We start from the raw sequence: 17,500 nt of genomic DNA, 5'->3' as shown, positions 1-17,500 counted from the left end.
CCCTAACTTTTCATGTCAGTGTTTTTGTCAGTATTTTTTACAATTTTACTAACATGGTAAAAAAAAGAGAATTGTCATTGCAGTGGAGATGCAAAATTTTCCTTATTAATTTTTTCAACTCTTAATATCTATCTTTGCCACAGTGAGTAATTGGCTAGAGCAAAACATTTTTACTGGGAAAGCATTTGATTATAATCAGCTGCATTATTTAAGAGGTTGTAACTTTTGTGTTAACTGTAAATTACAAACAGAAGTTTAATATTGAAGAACTCACTCTCACTAAAACAGTGTGGTCAGGTTGGGGAACTAGAGGAGGAAGTTGTAGAGAACACACAGGAACTATGTTAAGGCTTGAAAGAGGTGCTCCCTGAGGACATGAAAAAATAGAGAGAATGATTATGACTCAAACTGTTCCCTGTTTTGTGCTGATGAATACATACCAATACAGATTACATGTATGTTTGGTAAGGCAGTCATTATAGAAGGCACATGCACTTGGATTATTATTATTAATGAATGTGCTTGGTTGTTTTGTAAGGGTTTTTTAGAGTTCCTATCAGGGACCTTAAGGGACGATGACTATTGATAACAACAACAACACCAAAAAACAATTGGTTTTGTGAGCAAAACAACTGCTCTGCATGTGCATCACACTTTTTAGTACATTTCTTTGACATCCACTGCATGACTACGATGTAAAACCTCCCAATGCAATGTTTTATGGAGGATGTGGACATACTACAACAAATTTTCCCTCCTCTATTTGAACATGGATAAACCACTTAAGAATTCAACTCCAGGAAAAGTTGCCTACATTTGATGAATTGAGCTGTTCCAAAAAAAACATAGAAGTGATAAAGTTTGAAAGGAGGCAAATTCATTTATCTTTTTTAGTGATGTTTTCACTGCCATCGTTGTCGTCGTTGCTTAAGATCCCTATTAACACAGATGGAGGAGAGGGGTTTACTAATTTCATGTTTAGAAATACCATGATTTGGAAAAGGAGAAACTGTCGTCAGTCAATTAATAGTTCTTAAAAACAATGCAAATGGTCCATTAACACAATGTTATTCTGAGTATACAATGTAATTTGATGTACTTGCTCTTCAATTTGCTATCTCACCCCTGTCACAAAATGTTGCAGAATTTCTTCTGATGGAGGAGCCTGTGGTGGTGTACTAAATAAAAATGAAACAAATAAACACAAATTATTTCAACAAATCACTAAAATTCTAAGCAATATAATATTAACAAACACCAAAAGTTTTATCAAGAGCCTTTACTTTACAGAGTATGAACATACAGTTGCCTAACTGTAAATTACTTTGAAGAAAAATCATGTGTTTCTGGCATACAACAAAGATGAATGAGCCTGTTGTTGGGCTTTGGGGTGGAGGTGGGAAGGGGGTTGGTTTGAACAGGTTTGGTAAGCACTTCAGTTTTATTTGGATAGATTGTTTAATTAAAAATAACACTGGGACCCACAATGTTTTGAATGAAGATGGTTTATTCGCCTCAAGTCTCAAATGATTTAATAAAGAACAGATAAAGCAAAAACCATTTTAAGTTTGCTTGATTGCTAATACACTTTCAGAAATTACTGTAGACCAAATTATAAGTGGAGCAAATGCTTACTCAGGAAAAAGAAGGGGAGAATCATCAAATTCATCACGAAGGGGGTTATCATTGTCACTTAGTCCATCCTTGCTGCCACCTTCCAGAACCATATCTGAACTAGCAGTGGATGTTGCTGATGTTACAGCAGTATTTGAGGCACTCTCACTGTCAAAAAAAAAGGGTTTTATCAACTGGTATATCAAGAAATAACAAAATTAACACTTGCCTGATAAATTCAAAGATCTCAACACAAGACTTCATAACTATAATAATAACTAGATTTCAATACTTTTGCGACAAATTAAATGATCAGATCAGATGTATTATGTAGGTTTAAAATTACGTCATTAATGTGCAAGCTTTCATCTTACATATTTGTGTACAGTCCCAAAAAATTGATTCTTACAGCCAATTAAAGGTATTATACTACTACATGAAAAATTACTGCAATTTGATTGGCTTAGAGCAGTGGTATTTCAGCTTAATTTGAAATACCTACATGTGAAAATTACAAACTCTTTGTGGGTAGTAGTATAAACAAATAGTAGCATGATTTGTATGTGATATTTGGCGTAAATACCACTCGTGATATTTCAAAATTGTCTCAAATTTCACTCGCCCAACGGCTCGTGAAATTTCGTATAACAATTTTGAAATATTACTCGTGGTATTTATGCCAAATATCACTACATGCTATTACCTATACTAATTAATCCCTGAATTTATTCTGTTCTCTTGTGGTGATTTATTTTCTTCTGTCTAGAGGCAAGAAATTAAACAATGAGCTTGCCATACTCTGGGCAATTTGTTGCAGTGACAAGTTACAAGGAGAAACCCATGGAGCACACTAATGTTAAGCCTGAAGCTGCACAACAGATGGGATGCTGTAGAACTGACACCTTTAATAGTGTTTCTATTCTACTGAGAAAGCAGCTCAGCTAATACAGAAGAGACATGATGATGTCAAAAAAGCTAAATTCATGAAATTATGGGATTCGTTGGCACATCTAGAAGGACCATGACCAAAAATGTTCACTTGCTAAAAATCAGCCTGTTTGTGCAAATTGGTGGAGATTAATCTTATGCTCTACACAAATCCCTCTAAAATAGTATAGGCCTGAATCATTAATGCTAAGATCCAAGGCAATAGAGTACTAAAGTGATGACGTCATAAAAATGAAATTTCTGAAATTATGGGATTTGTCAGGATATTCTGAAAGAACAATGTCCAAGAGGCCTACTTGCCAAAAATGAGTATTTCGCGGCAAATTGTCTCTGAGATCGTAGCCCAGTTATACTCAGAAAACTCCATACAAACCCTTCTAATTTTTTTTTGGGTCGACCCAAAAAAAATTTAGAAGGGTTTGTATGGAGTTTTGTAAGCATAACTGGGCTACCATTTCAGAGACAATTTGCCCCCAAATGCTCATTTTTGGCAAGTAGGCCTCTTGGACATTGTTCTTTCAGAATATCCTGACAAATCCCATAATTTCAGAAATTTCATTTTTATGACATCACACTTTAGTACTCTATTTCAAATGGATTGTATGGAGCCATCAGAGCAACCAGAGCTCATAGCTCCTCCTCACCAATTTGCACTAGCAGGTTGATTTTTGGCAGAGGGGGCTTTTTTCATCTTGTTCTCTCTGAATACGCCAACCAATCCCATAATTTCAAAAATGGGAATTTTTCATCTCTCTATGGCAATCAAGATGTTAACACCAAAATATGGGGCTAGTTGAGAGCTTCGGGATATACTATAAAAGAGGCAAAATACTACCACTGAAATCAATCAATGCAGATTAGCACAATCTGTTGCAAAATTTGGTGCGAAAAAGAACTTTTAAAATCAAAGTTACATTGTGCTGAAAGTTACCGTCTTTTTTCAGCGGCATCTGCCAGAAGAGCTCTTTTCTTCCTTAATTCATCTTCACTTGGTGATGATACACTTTGATGCATAATTTGTGACAGTAACCTTTGATTCTTATCTAACAATACAAAAACAGGACAAAGCAACTCCTTCAGAAAAAATCATTAACTTCATTATATTATCTTCTAAAATCTACGTAGGATCTCAATAAAAATGTTGATATTAATGTTATATCAACCTAAAACCTTTTTCAATATTTAACAAACTGCAGCTCGTGACTCTTTTCTTTTTGGATTTTAGTTCTTTGAAACGATATTTCATAAATCATAAAATTGTTAAATCTAGTGGCCCATTCATAGTAATCCCACATCAGTTCTTACTTTCTTTTCTCAGTTTTTAGCCTGATGACTGAAATCTGGTGGATTAACCGAAACTTTTGTGAAAAGGTTAGCATCTTCTATTCAAACAAACACATTTTTGGATTTTGAAATAAAATATCACCAAATAACTAAGTAAATCAAACCCTAACTTACTAATTATAAATCAGTTAAGTAGTAAAATACATCAAGTAGCTAACTCTAATTGACTAGACCAAGTGGTCCACTCCCCCTTGGTTTTATTCTTGACCGAATGTTCACATAATTATATAATCAAGCTTAATTAGTAACCTAAAGGTTTTTATCTGTACACAGCTGTTGTCATGCTAATAAAGGTACGTAAACTCCAAGAGCAATCGGAAACATAAGCAAACCATTCCAAACCCTGAAACCAAGACATCTGTGGGCTACGATACCGTGCTTACATCCCATTCACCAAGAATTAACTTTTTAAATAATTTATACCTGCCAGATGAAGCGATGTCTTCGATTTGAAGCTTGAGCGGTGACGTTTGAAGCTCTCCTCAATACTGCTTTGTTTTAGTCTTTTTCGCTTAGGCTCCTCGTCACACCTTGTATTCATTATTTTTATTTGTGCTCGTATACATAGAGAGTAAATCTTCTCACACCTGATCGCTGTCTGAGGGAATTATTAAACAACTTCTTACACAGCTTGTACCTCCAGTTCTAAAAGTTCAAGAACGAGCAAGTTGGCCTGGATGCCAAGTTCCCGCCAGTAAAGGCTTGGTTACAAAGCGACTGGTTACAAAGTTCAACATGGCGAATTTCTGAAGTGAAGAAAAAGGAGAAAAACGATGGGAGATAGGCTGAAGCAAATACGAGAAAAGTCCAAACTTCGTCGACAGATTCTTGCACAGCAGGTCAGTTTTACATATTTGGCATTGTTTCTAGTCGGCATGGATAGGGGAAAACTTGTCATTCGTAGTTGTTTTATTCATATCACGTTCTCTCCGCAGACACACTCTAGTCTCTCACGCAGTCGTTACCTTTTATAGGGGACCGTTACTCGCTCAGTAAGGGAGAAAACAACATAACTACACGCGAAAAATGACGAGTTTAATGCTGGACAACGTGGCGAATTCATACTGACGCAATATGCAGAGTGTCGAATGAGAAAGAACGTCACTGATCATTGCTTTGTTTTACACATTGTAATTTTCAGGGTTCGCACGCAAGTCCTTGAATTTTAAATTAAATATTCAAGGCCTTAAAATTCCTTGAAAATTGCAGTTGGAGCTGGAAAGTCCTTGAAATTCACCGCTAACTTTATAGCGGGGCTCCCGCGCGCGCGAAGCGCGCGTGGGACAGAGCCCCATACTCATGGAATATGGTCAACCTCTTTTCGTTTGGTTGTCACGTGATTGACCGAGCGTACGTACGTACGTACGTACATACGTACGTACGTACGCGTCTACAGATTGTACGGGTGGGGTAGGGGAGACTATCAAAAGGAAGGGAGGGGTGTCTCAGGCGTGTCTTGGCAAGTCCACATCTTTAATATAGGATTTTAAGACATTCACAATATGGTCAATTGACAGCTGTCAAAACAGGATAGCCACTGACCAGTATCCCATGACCATATCGCGGGCTCATGTGTCAACTCATCGAGGTGACGTGATTTGTTTGGAAGCTGTCCGCTGACCAGCTAATTGTTTTACTAGATCGCGAACAATCTTCAATCTCATACTTTTACTAGTTAAACTGATAATGCACACATATTGGACATCAATGATTTGATCAATTGACAGCTGTCAAAACAGGGTACCCGCTGACCAGTATCACTTGGCTGTATCGCGGGCTCAGGTGTCGACCCTTCGATGTCAAGTATTTTTTTGAAGTTATCCGCTGACAAGTTACTAGTTTTCAAGTGATCGCAGGCTCAAGTTCAAGTTTGTTCTAAATTCATATGGAATATGTTGTGTTTATGTGCTACACAATTAAAATTTTGATTGCAAACTGACCTCAGACGCGAAAATTCAGCCAGCTGTTACAGGCAGGGAAGACAGTTGCTTTTGACTTTTCTCACCATGGTCACGCGTTGGTCATGCTCTGCGTCCAATTTTTATGCTCTGATTGGTCAAAATTTGACAGGTGAGTTCATGCGGAAAATTTATGCAGCATCTTGAATCTTGTTTACTTTGACAGCTGAAGCTGACAGAGTTTTGTGTCAACTTGTGATGTTTTTAAGTGTCTTTTTCCACTGGATGTGCAAAATGAAATTCAGCTGCTATCAGGAGTCCTCTGTTATTCATGGCTAGTTTGTTTGTTGGGTTTTTGGTTGAGGAATACGTCGCTTCTCAAAGTCGGAAATCCGATTTCGGATGGCATCGTTTTCGTTTTCACCTTGCTTGATGCGTAAGAGGATTACAAAGTCTGAAGCGATATTGGCTTTTCTTGATACCTTTCAGGAGCTGCATCTCGAATGGTAAGCCAGAGAAATTATTGTATTTGATGTTTGTTTTTTTAGATCTTATTTAATGAAGTCGAGCGGAGTTTATGCGGTCATTTAGTTTATGCACGTTTGTAAGATTTGAGACAATGATCTGACCGAGTATCAGGTTTGATATAAGCTTACAGAACTTTAAAAAGCCTTAAGACAGTTTCTCACCGCAAATAGAAAGAAAACGTTCCAAAGAATATTTAGTTATAATTCTGGCCGGAAAAGAAAGCTTTGAGCGATTTTCTTGCCTCGAGTTCGTCTTTGAAAAAAGCAAACACCGGGAAGCCGGCTTAAAACATAAAGTTAACTTTAAGCTTGAAGACTCAGGATTTTTAGGGATACTTTAATACTTGTCTTTCTGAATGAAAATTGTTGTTTCTGTATATGTTTCACCGAATTATATTTCTTTTATTGATTGTTAGTAGTCTCTCTTGTAATTTTAATCGCTGTGCCGATTGTTTTCAGTTGTTCAGTGAACATCGCTTGCAGGAGTACTCAAAATGCCGCGCATTAATAAACCATTAAATAAAAAATAAACAGAATAAATTCTTTATAATGTTGGAGCGTAACTCTGTTAATGTTCATTCAAACACTCGCCACAGCTCGCACTACAAAAGTGAGAACCGGATGGTCGTATAGGTGATTTTGGAAATTTTTTTAACAGTTTATGAATATTGCATGAGTGCAATTTGTATTGTGAAATACTGCTTTCTGTCTGAGGTCTGCCGGTATGATAAAAACAGTGCCTCATACTACTGTTTCACCTCAGATGTGATGTATAAATGGTATAAAAGGTTGGTTTACACGCACCCAGATTTGTTGACAAGATTTTGCAAAGTAAACTTGTCGAACCCAAAAAAGTTGGCCTGATTTTTTTTCCCACTAATTAATCTACGGTGACCAAGAGCTATTATGGCTATTAAATGTGATCGAAGGTGATTACCAGTTTTTGGGTGTACATATGAGGCTAGCTATCAACTCGATGTAAGATTTGGTTCACTCTTGGGCTGTTTGCAAATTATTTTTCTCTAAAATCAGGTAGCCTTTCCCTCAAAAGTCACATAAAATTGCCTCTAAAGTTAACTGAATTGTGGAATTCGAATACAAGTTTATTGTTTAATTTAAATTATAAATTTATTAATGGGAGCCTCGCTTTTAGCCCTGGCTAAATCTATATATTAGTTTAAGTGAACTCCAAAGAGAAAGGAGCAAACACAGAAAGACATTAGGGATAAAATTACTCATGTTGTGGAAGAAGTAAAAAAAAAAATAGACTCAGGGCCTCTTCATATGAGCCCGGTTGACCAGGCTGTTCTGGTTTCCAAGATCGCGCCTTACCTTAGCTTTAAATACTTTGTAAATTTTCGATGTGTTCATATGAGAGAGCGGGCCGGCTTTGTTTCCGAGATCTCGCTTGGAAAAACCAAGATATTGGTGAGCGAGCTGGAAATTTTACCATATGAACACTTCAGCCCGGTTACTGGAATGAATACAGAATGATTTCTGGCAGTCCAGATCGCATCCTCTTGCATATTGCTTGCTGTATTTTCCACATCATAAGCATCCCATAACATTGTAACTGCAGTGATACAGCTTTAAGAGTTGCGGAAGCTATGATAGGGGCGAAAGTTAAATTTTTGTGTTTTGCCATGTTTGCTTTGCTTTTCTAATTTAGCACCAGAACTCGTCCCCAGGGTCTTTGGCCTTTTCTCGTCTCAGAAACTGGGCCGAAATTTCCCATATAAACCCAAGGCAAAGTTCATCCTAGTAACCCGGCCAGCCCGGTCAACTGGGTTCATGTAAAAAGGCACTCAAGAAGAGAAGGGAAATTTTGTATCTCCCAGCAGCCATGTAATACTCCAATGCTCCATGTTTTATATGTAAACACCAATGAAATACAAAACCATTTCACTTTCATAGTTTTTTGCTGTGAAAGGTGCAAATTACTATGTAACAGCCATAGCAAGGGTGATATTTTATGTGTTAAGATAACATGTTACTAACTGTATTTATTCGATGAAACGCCTCCTGCATTTATTAAATTTTCAGCATTTCGGATGTCAGTGGCGTTCACTCAAGGCTGACGTTTGTTTCAAAATCTTTTTTCTGAAGTGATGTTTTCATATGAAAGCTCACCTGGTATTTTATTGGACTTTGTTTGATCAAGTCGCCTGAGAGTCATCTCACCCAAGGTTATGTTGCCCGAAACCAGAGTAATGTTGCCCAAATTTATAGTCATGTTGCCTGCAGAAATTTTATTGAGTGTATAAAAAAAGGAGGTTCTGTTCACAGGGTGGAAAAAAGTGTGTTATTTTTCGAAGGGAGAAAAGCGACGACCAGAAATACGTCTGCTGTTCGCAGGCTACTAAACCCAGTAACAATAATTTTGTTTCTTTAAGCTGGGTGCTTCAGGAGGTGAGTCTATTGGTGACTTGCTGACGAGTAAAGATGAACAAGAAGTCAAAAAGCTGAAACTGAGTAAAGAGAAAAACACAATTTCTGATGATCAAGTCCAGGGAAGTAAAGAAGCAAACCTACCAGGAATTCCTGCAGGACCAACTAAGGTTTGTTAAAAAGTAAAAAAAAAAGAGGTTGATGTGTCCTAAGTGTAGGTTTGGGCCAATTTTTCTTTTATCCAGCTGAATTTTTGTTTTTGATTAGGGCTGCGAAACAAAGCAGATTGAAAGTCAACCTACTAGGGTAAAACCATATTAACCTGACCTACAGCATACAGATTTCTCAAGTGCTAAATGTATGCAAATTACATGTACAACACCAACAACAAAAACAACAACAACAACAACAACAACAATAATCTTTACTTTCCTTTTTCTAAGTTCAAATCTTCAACTTAAAAAATGATAGTCTTTGGTATTGGCCTGTCAGTTTATATCGAACCCCAGGTGGATTTCACTGGAAATAGGTGGAACATTTTCAGTCAGACATTGTCTAATGACTGACTATTATATGCAGCTTTCTTTTTAAAACTGTTCAGGTGTCAAAAGGTTGGATCTTGGATTTTGTTCTGAACTTTAAAAGAGGGAACTTTAAATGGTCCTTGAAATTACTTCCACAACACAGCCCATGAAATAATCATCACTGTGTCTTCAGGTCCTAATATCAGAAGAGAAGAAGGAGAGAAAACATAATGTCCAGCCTGGTGATCAAGATCCAGAAAAAGTAATTTATTAACTTGTTGGTTCTGGTTGTGTAGCAAATATATATATTGGATGTACCTCCTTAATGTATAATAGAGATAAAGAGACTCCTATAATTATGACTTATTTTACATTCTTTTTCAAAAGACAAATTATTATTTTTGAGTTTAAAATGATTAATGTTCAAAAGTTATAATTATAACACACTGCTGTATCAGCATTTTACATTCTTGAGCTGAATATGTGAGATTGTAGACCTTTCTGATACAACATGCTGCAAATAATGTCCTGTCCCTTACTGGCAGCCCTGCAATCTTCTCATTAAGGATTTACAAACTAAATACAGTTGATCCTCCGTTAACTTAAGCAGCCACCCTTGAGGTACTGGCAAGTGGTTGGCCGCTCAATAGAGGTTCGTCATTCTTTCAATAGAACTCTGGTTGAGATGGCCAAAAGGTGGCTGCAGCCACTTGATAGAGATGGCTACTTAATAAAGGATTCATTTCCTTTCTTTTCTACAATTTTTTATTATTTCGGGACTTAGGTTACTAGCTGCTTAATAGAGGGTGGCTGCCTAATAACTGTAGGTGGCACTTAATGTAATAGAGATTCCGACGACTGTATAAAGGTTTTCTGAAAGTCTTGTTGTCTTCAAGACAGGAGCTATTTCATGTTGCTTTTTTTAATTCCTTGTATAAAACACTCTCTTAGTCTATACTGGTAAGTTTGTTACGTTATCTTATTACACTGTGGTTTAGTTATTCTAGCTGTTTGAGTTTAGTACACATTTGTCCAGCAGAGAGAGATCGCTTTTAGTGGTGGAGATTGAAGTGGGTGAAGTTTGTTTCCAATCATTCTTTGTCTGTGATTTTTTTCTTCACTATTTTGCCAGACTAAAGAGGATTCTGAGGAGGAAGAAGTAGAGGAAGTGGTCTACAAAGATTCGAGCCATTTTTTGAAGGTATTCATTTTCTACATGTATGTGTTACCTGTATATAAAATGTATAATTTTTAATTCAATAACTTCCATCACCTGAAAAAGAAAGGGGTCAAAAGTCAAGATTTTGCGATAATCTTCAAGCCTTATTATCATTACACAAACACATAAGACAAAAGTTATCATTTCAAAGCAAAAACAACATCATCTTTCAGAACATTATTGATTTATTAGTTTATTTTATGTTTCAACAGGGAACCCAAAGTGCCAACCCACATAATGACTACTGCCAGCATTTTGTTGATACTGGACAAAGGCCTCATAACTTCATCAGAGATGTTGGTTAGTAAATGAAAAATATGGTTTAAAATTCTGGTCATTTCAAGTGCAGTAGTTTTATGGTGGCCCAGAAGGGTCACACATGCAAATTAAAAATGTTGCTGCAAACTAAAAATTAATTTTTACCTGCAAATTAAAAATAGGACATGCAAATTAAAAATTGTACATGCAAACTAAAAATATTACAAACATGAAACATGACTGGGCCGACGGCTGTAAGGCTAGGTCGCACGGCTCGGACCAGGTCCTCATCACTCATACTGCGCGCGCAGGACTTTTCATTTTTAATTTGCATCGATATGTTTCTATTTTCAATTTGCAGCACAATTTTTAGTTTGCATGTACTATATTTAATTTGCAGGTAATATTTTTAGTTTGCATGTACAATTTTTAATTTGCAGCAACATTTTTAATTTGCATGTGTGACCCTTCTGGGCCACCGTAAGTTTGGCTGTATTGAAACAGAGCAAAAGTATCCTACTCTGAGATTATTTAGGGAAATTAATTAGCACAGTAATAATAATGATGACTGCTGATATTTATTTTGTGGCTCATCTTTTCGACAGGTCTTGCTGATAGATTTGAGGAATATCCTAAGCTGAGGGAACTAATCAGACTCAAGGTAGGACCGTTCATTAAACATTGTTCTGAGCTACCTCCCTCTAATTCCCAAGACTAATCAACTAAGCAACATAACTTGATTTCCTAACAAAATCCACTAATGATAAAAAAAGGTTATGAGAATGAATGAAATCAGCACAAAGAAATGCTTTGATCTTTTATCAAATTCTATCAACTAATTCTTTATGGAAATATTTGTGTATAAAGATCAGTCTGGAGATTTTGTTTGTTGATATTGGGGCTTTAAGGGTTATTACGGGTAAATATCTTTATTTATTACAGGGTCAGCAGCAAGTACGCTATGGCTGTAGTTACATGAGAACCCATATGAACTAATAGGCTAGGATGATGTGTTTTTATTAGTATTGATATCATATATTTGTAAGATTGTGTTTCGAGGGCCACAAGTTTATTAGCCTTGGGTATTTAGTGTTGCCCTTGTTAAATAAAGGCATTATTATTATAAACAGCTATAGTTAAGTTTATGTCATACCAATTTGAGTGAAAGAAGCGTCAAGTGCAAGGCAGATCCATTGCCATATTTGTTTTTGCTTTTATTCACACCATGTTCAAATATTAGGGACCGCCTTGGCTTGTGTATTGAATTCTTTTAACTTTTTAAACATGCAGCAGTTTTCTGATAACTCTTGTTGCTTCCATTACAACTTATGTACTATTATTACCATTATTCTTCACATTAGTTGCTCTGTACCTCATGAATACTAAGTATTTACCTCCATCTTCCTACATCTGATCATAATAATAAATTATATGACATTCTTTGAAGACAAGACCCGCTGAAATTAATGTTGTTGCACTTTATGTCATTGTTTAAGCACATTCACTCCTGAACTACCAAGTCCCTTTTACTGCTTGTGACATCATCAGTTTTAACGGTCAAGGACAACTTTGTCAGCTACATGTAACTTTTGCAGGGTGAAGAAAACCTATTTAACATTGACCTGAAAATTCCCATAAAAATTCTACAACCCACCTACCTTTTCTTTCATCTAATCCTAAGATCCTAAAAGCTTTCAAAAATACTTTTCCCACCAAAATGAAGACTACCAAATGCACAGCAGAAGATAAAAAATAAGGCAAGAAAATGGAAGACGATGGGAGGACAGAAAGTGAAAAGAAAGAGCCAAGACTGATGTCTGTGTCAGTTTTAAAGCCAAAAGCTATTTTGAAATTTTGCTTTCTGCACATGCCTGAACTTTGGAGGCTAATACAAAGTTTTAACTCTTTAATCCCAGTGAGTGACCAGAAAATGGCTCGACTAACTTCAAAACACGTTTTTCAGCAAAATAACCACAGGGGCAAATGGGTTTATCTTCTCATAACCATTCAAAAAACGTGTCTAATGCAGATTTTGTTTTAGGATGAAATCATTGCTGAACGTGCTACTCCACCTATGTAAGTAACCCTCAAACAAATTAAGCCATAACCTACAAGCATGCCACTGTTACTTGGAAATAATTTATTTTTACATTTTCATGTAAATCTTAATTTCAATATGGGATGCTGGAAGAGTGTCGTCATAACCATGAGTTAGGGTGTTGAGATTCTTTAGTGTACCAAGCTTGGTTTAACAGTCCTTGGGAAAAAACGAGAGGAAATGTATTTTTTTAAGAAAATAATTTTAAAAAGGCACATTAATTTTGTTTTATTATCTAATAGGCACAGACCTACCTAGTGTGGGTGGGCATGAACATAACTTACAGGTCTTCACTTCTTCCCCTTCAATGTTGATTTTACAGACATTTATGGGAGTTTATGACCAAGCAAACCTGTTAAACCAACATCGGGGGGAGAAGGGGGAAGCGATCAAGTTTTTGTGAACCTCTTAGATTATCTTGCTTTTTCCGGAAGGGTTTCAACAAAAGACCGTAAAATTCCAAAAATAAGCCCCTCCATATATAAGCCCCTCCAAATATAAGCCCCCCAAGCCGGTAATGCAAAAAACCCTCCGTTAAATCGCTCCTCCAAATATAAGCCCCCTGGGGGCTTGTACTTGGAAAATTGCCCTCAAATACAAAGTAAAACCAAAATAAAAAAAATAAAATAATAAAATAAAATTTACTTCCAACTATAAGGCCAGCCCAATCAATTACGAAACGCAATTTTCTCTCAGTACATAAGCCCCTCTGAATATAAGCCCCTCCAAAACTAAGCCCTCAAAAAGGGCCTTTGAAAAATATAAGCCCCCGGGCTTATTTTCAGAATTTTATGGTAGTTATGGTCAGGGATTGTAGTACAAAAATCAATGTCAACTTTCAACTGTTTCTGGAAGTATTTCAACAAAATAGTTCTAATCGGGGATTGTAGTACAAAAAACAATGCCAACTTTCAACTGTGAACTGGGCTCTTTATTTGTATTCAGGTACCTTGATTGTGACCTTCATTTGTTTGATCTTGATGAGCTTGAATGTAAGTTTGATGTGGTGTATATTGACCCTCCCCTGGAGGAGTATCAGCGCCGTGCATCTGGTACTACTTTTAACTGGAAACCATGGACATGGGATGAGGTTTGTCAATAATTATTTTTTGCCACTGCAGTGTTTCTAGCCCAAAGGAAAAATAAACCCAGGAGGCACATTAATATTTGACGTTTTTATATGTTACAGGTCAAAATTAAATTCAGGTTAAATTTTTTAACCTTGGTTGATTTTCTATTTCTTTTGTCTCCTAGCCCTAATTATTTATGAATTAGGGCTAAGAGACAAAGAAAGTTGAGAATCAACCTAGGTTAAAATACTTAACCTAACCTGAATTTAATTTTGACCTGTAACATATAATATTGTTTACTCATGAAATTGACGAAAAATAGAGAAAGAAAAAATATATTGGGCAGGGTTCGGAGAGAGTCTTGAATTCTTGAAAAAGTCTTGACATTTGCAAAACAGTTTTCCCTGTGGTCAAATCCTATTCAATTTCGCCCGTAGCCAAGACATTTAATCACAGAATGAGAAGTTTCATAACTCTCTTACGTCCGCATTGCTAAGTTTAGGAAGGAAACCGCGACTGCCAGGACAATAGGCATATCTCTGTTATTGAGGGTATGCGACGTTAACTGCCACCAGGGGAGGTGAGAGGGGTGAAACTTCGAAGTCATTTCCGCTAACTCCGTTGAACTGGCCAAGCCGCCGGCGGGAAAAAACCGTGCAATTCTAAGTGAGAGCCACGATGCCATGTCACAAACGCACAGGCTCGACTGGACAGCATTTAAACGAGTTTCTTATTTCCCGCGTCACGGGTTAACTGTGTATGCAGTGAGAACAGTGACAGCATGGTCTCTAATATTGCAGCTTTTTATTAATCCATTAATAATTTCACCTTTTTTTTCAACTTCTTATTTTCACTAAAAAGATAGCCAAACACACTTGCCCTTTTTGTTTGAAATTGATGGTTTGTATATTTTGTAGATAATGAAACTTGAAGTAGAAAAGGTTGCAGCACAACGCTCATTCCTCTTTCTTTGGTGTGGCTCCCACGAAGGACTGAATGAAGGCAGAAAGGTAAAACAACTGAACTTTCGCTCGAAATATCAACTTTTCAATCCCCCAATCAACTTTATCAACTCAGTTATAACATATTGATTTTGCCAAGGCTAAGGGCGAAGCTCCCGTTGGTGAATTTTTATAATTTCCTTCAAACAATAAACATGTAACTATTACAGAGAAATCCTATTAGAGTTGAGCCTGCGATGAGTTGAAAACAAGTTACTTGTCAGGGGATAACTTAAAAAAAGCGTAACCGCGATGGGTCAACACCTCAGCCAGCGAGACTGGTTTTTGATACTGGTCAGCGAATACCTTGTTTTGACAGCTGTCAACTGACCACAACATGGATGTGCAATATTACGTCGCAAGCTCCTACACTAGCGAGAAAATCTGACATTTCACTTCGTTTCGCTGTGTTGCTGGCCAAAGGGCTTACAGTCACGTGACTACCAAAATTTCTCGGATGGATAGGTAACCACTCTTGCTCTAACATGGAGGCAATGAAATATTAATGGGCTTTTACTTAAAGGGAACCTCCACTTCAGCAAAAAGATAACTTTAAATCACAGGAAAGAACTGTTACAGTCAAGTCAATCTAAAATATTTTTAAAGAAAGCGTTTGTATCCGAAAGAAATAACTTTTAGATTCGCCTATTTTTGTTTTCAAATTTTGCGGGCGTCGCCATCTTGAATAATTGTGAAGTGTTACGGTTGCCCCATTGTTATTAAACAAAAGCTCTTTGTGTCAGAACAATAGAGCAATCGTAACACGACACAATTATTCAAGATGGCGGCGCCCGCGAAATTTGAAAGTGAAAATAAGCGATTTTAAAATTCACTTTTCCTGATATAAACACTTTTTTTAAGGACAAATTTCGAACAAATTTGTTTATCAACATAATTTTATTCGATGTAAACTTATTCTGTAGTAAGAGTGGAGGTTCCCTTTAAAAAGCAGTTATGTCACAATCTTGGATTGAATTTACTCCCTGCTCTGGGTTAATGTTAACCGGCTTTCGAAGAACGGGGCTCTTCCATGACGAGCGCCCGAAAGCCGCCATACCGAAGAATTCCTTCGTCAGGCATTGTGTTATTTTATTGTTTTAGCAGTAATCGCCCTCTCACTCTTGCTTGAAACCCTCCAAGAGTAAGAAAGATTCCTTTATACCTCTACACTAAAGCAAAGGAAGTGCTTCCCACAAGTTATTTTTCTTCTTCTCAACTAGTGCTTAAGAAAGTGGGGATTCCGTCGTTGCGAGGACATTTGCTGGATCAAAACAAACAAAACCAATCCTGGAAACACCAAATACCTTGAACCTGATGCTATATTTCAACACACTAAGGAGCACTGTCTGATGGGAATCAAAGGAACCGTCAGAAGAAGCACTGACGGAGACTTCATCCACGCTAACGTTGATATTGACCTTGTTATCACAGAAGAGGTAAATTGTGCAGTTCACTAGTTCTTATTGCTCGGTCGCTAATTACTAAAGATAATTGTAGAGTTCCTTAAAGGGACTATATCATGCTGTATGCTATCTTTTTAAAAAGCTAATTCGTGTTTTGCATTGATTGAATTCTAAAAATAATGGTCCGGTTTTGTTATTTAAGAATCTGCTTCTTGTCGCCTGTTGCAAGGGATAGCAAGGATGGACATGGATTGAAAATTGAAAAAGTTAGGCCAACTTTTTCAAGTTTTAATGCCATACCTGCCAGTTGCACTAAGAGGTCACGTGACCAATGCTTCCTTTAAACGATGAGTTGGAATCTTGGTGATGCCAAAAATTGACAGAGCACATAAAAATTATCTTAAACCCGAAATTTGAGAGGAAACGCATTTAAGGGAGATATTTTATGGCACTTTGATTTTTCAACAGAAGCAGTATGATTTGTATTGGCCGCCATGTTGGAAGGCATACTCTTGCCCTCCAACATGGCGGCCAAAACTACTTTTTGCTTATATCTTGTTAAACGTTTGATAGTTACGCTCAGGTGTGCTGTAAACGTTACCACATCATCTTTTCAACATTTCCCTTGAACTTTAAGTGCAAAATTTGTGTTCAGAAAGATGTAATTCCTAATTTTAAAAATCACATTTTGGTCACGTGACCAGCTACGGAACTTACTCATTTTAAGAAAATGGTGCAGGTTTGACAAACCAAATCACTATTATTTTGTTTAAGATATGACCCTCTAATCGTTTTTGGAAGGCAAAATCATATAACTTTCATTTTCATAAAAACGATGTCACATGACCTCTTAGTGCAAATGGCGGTTAGCACTCCCCGATAAGATTTGTTTGATTTTTTTTTGTATAATTTTACAGGAATATTTTGGGTTTGTGGGTAAAAGAACTAAGTCATGTCTTTAACTCAGAATTGACTTAGAACAGGAATATGCTAGTGACATAGCTCCTTTAACTTAGATTTAATATATTTATTCGAATGCGCGTTGCCACATGGCAGTGAAGTATTCACCAGTCAGGTGTAAATCTGCTTTCTTTACGTTCAAGCTTCATCGCGATTATTTAATCATCTGGGTCGTCTCGAGCGCCTCGATTTTTTGGGACAATCGAGGCCATGCGGACGATTATGGAGAAACCGGACCGTATAAAGAC

At 36.9% G+C, this 17,500-nt stretch overlaps 3 protein-coding genes across 4 annotated transcripts in view; 2 read left to right on the top strand and 1 right to left on the bottom strand.

Annotated features, from left to right (window-relative positions):
- Nucleotides 1-4,546, bottom strand: part of LOC140928625 (poly(ADP-ribose) glycohydrolase-like) — an 18,214-nt gene extending 13,668 nt beyond the window's left edge. Inside the window, exons 1-5 of the mRNA XM_073378399.1 lie at nt 4,330-4,546; nt 3,494-3,605; nt 1,636-1,782; nt 1,124-1,178; nt 275-367 (exon numbers count right to left, since the gene is read on the bottom strand). Of these exons, the coding sequence (XP_073234500.1) occupies nt 275-367; nt 1,124-1,178; nt 1,636-1,782; nt 3,494-3,605; nt 4,330-4,447 (525 nt within the window). The 5' untranslated portion in view covers nt 4,448-4,546. The remainder of the gene's footprint in view (nt 1-274; nt 368-1,123; nt 1,179-1,635; nt 1,783-3,493; nt 3,606-4,329) is intronic.
- Nucleotides 1-17,500, top strand: part of LOC140928627 (small ribosomal subunit protein eS24-like) — a 391,602-nt gene that overhangs the window by 60,798 nt on the left and 313,304 nt on the right. The window lies entirely within an intron of this gene.
- The window catches only part of LOC140927013 (N(6)-adenosine-methyltransferase non-catalytic subunit METTL14-like), a 15,732-nt gene continuing 2,861 nt past the window's right edge, over nt 4,630-17,500 (top strand). Inside the window, exons 1-10 of the mRNA XM_073376676.1 lie at nt 4,630-4,745; nt 8,725-8,889; nt 9,437-9,505; nt 10,376-10,444; nt 10,675-10,762; nt 11,326-11,381; nt 12,762-12,796; nt 13,764-13,908; nt 14,806-14,898; nt 16,110-16,325. Coding sequence (XP_073232777.1) covers nt 4,680-4,745; nt 8,725-8,889; nt 9,437-9,505; nt 10,376-10,444; nt 10,675-10,762; nt 11,326-11,381; nt 12,762-12,796; nt 13,764-13,908; nt 14,806-14,898; nt 16,110-16,325 — 1,002 coding nt within the window. The 5' untranslated portion in view covers nt 4,630-4,679. The remainder of the gene's footprint in view (nt 4,746-8,724; nt 8,890-9,436; nt 9,506-10,375; nt 10,445-10,674; nt 10,763-11,325; nt 11,382-12,761; nt 12,797-13,763; nt 13,909-14,805; nt 14,899-16,109; nt 16,326-17,500) is intronic.

This window comes from Porites lutea, chromosome 2, assembly GCF_958299795.1.
Source record: "Porites lutea chromosome 2, jaPorLute2.1, whole genome shotgun sequence".
Lineage (NCBI taxonomy): Eukaryota > Metazoa > Cnidaria > Anthozoa > Scleractinia > Poritidae > Porites > Porites lutea.
This window is presented reverse-complemented; position numbering and strand designations above follow the sequence as displayed.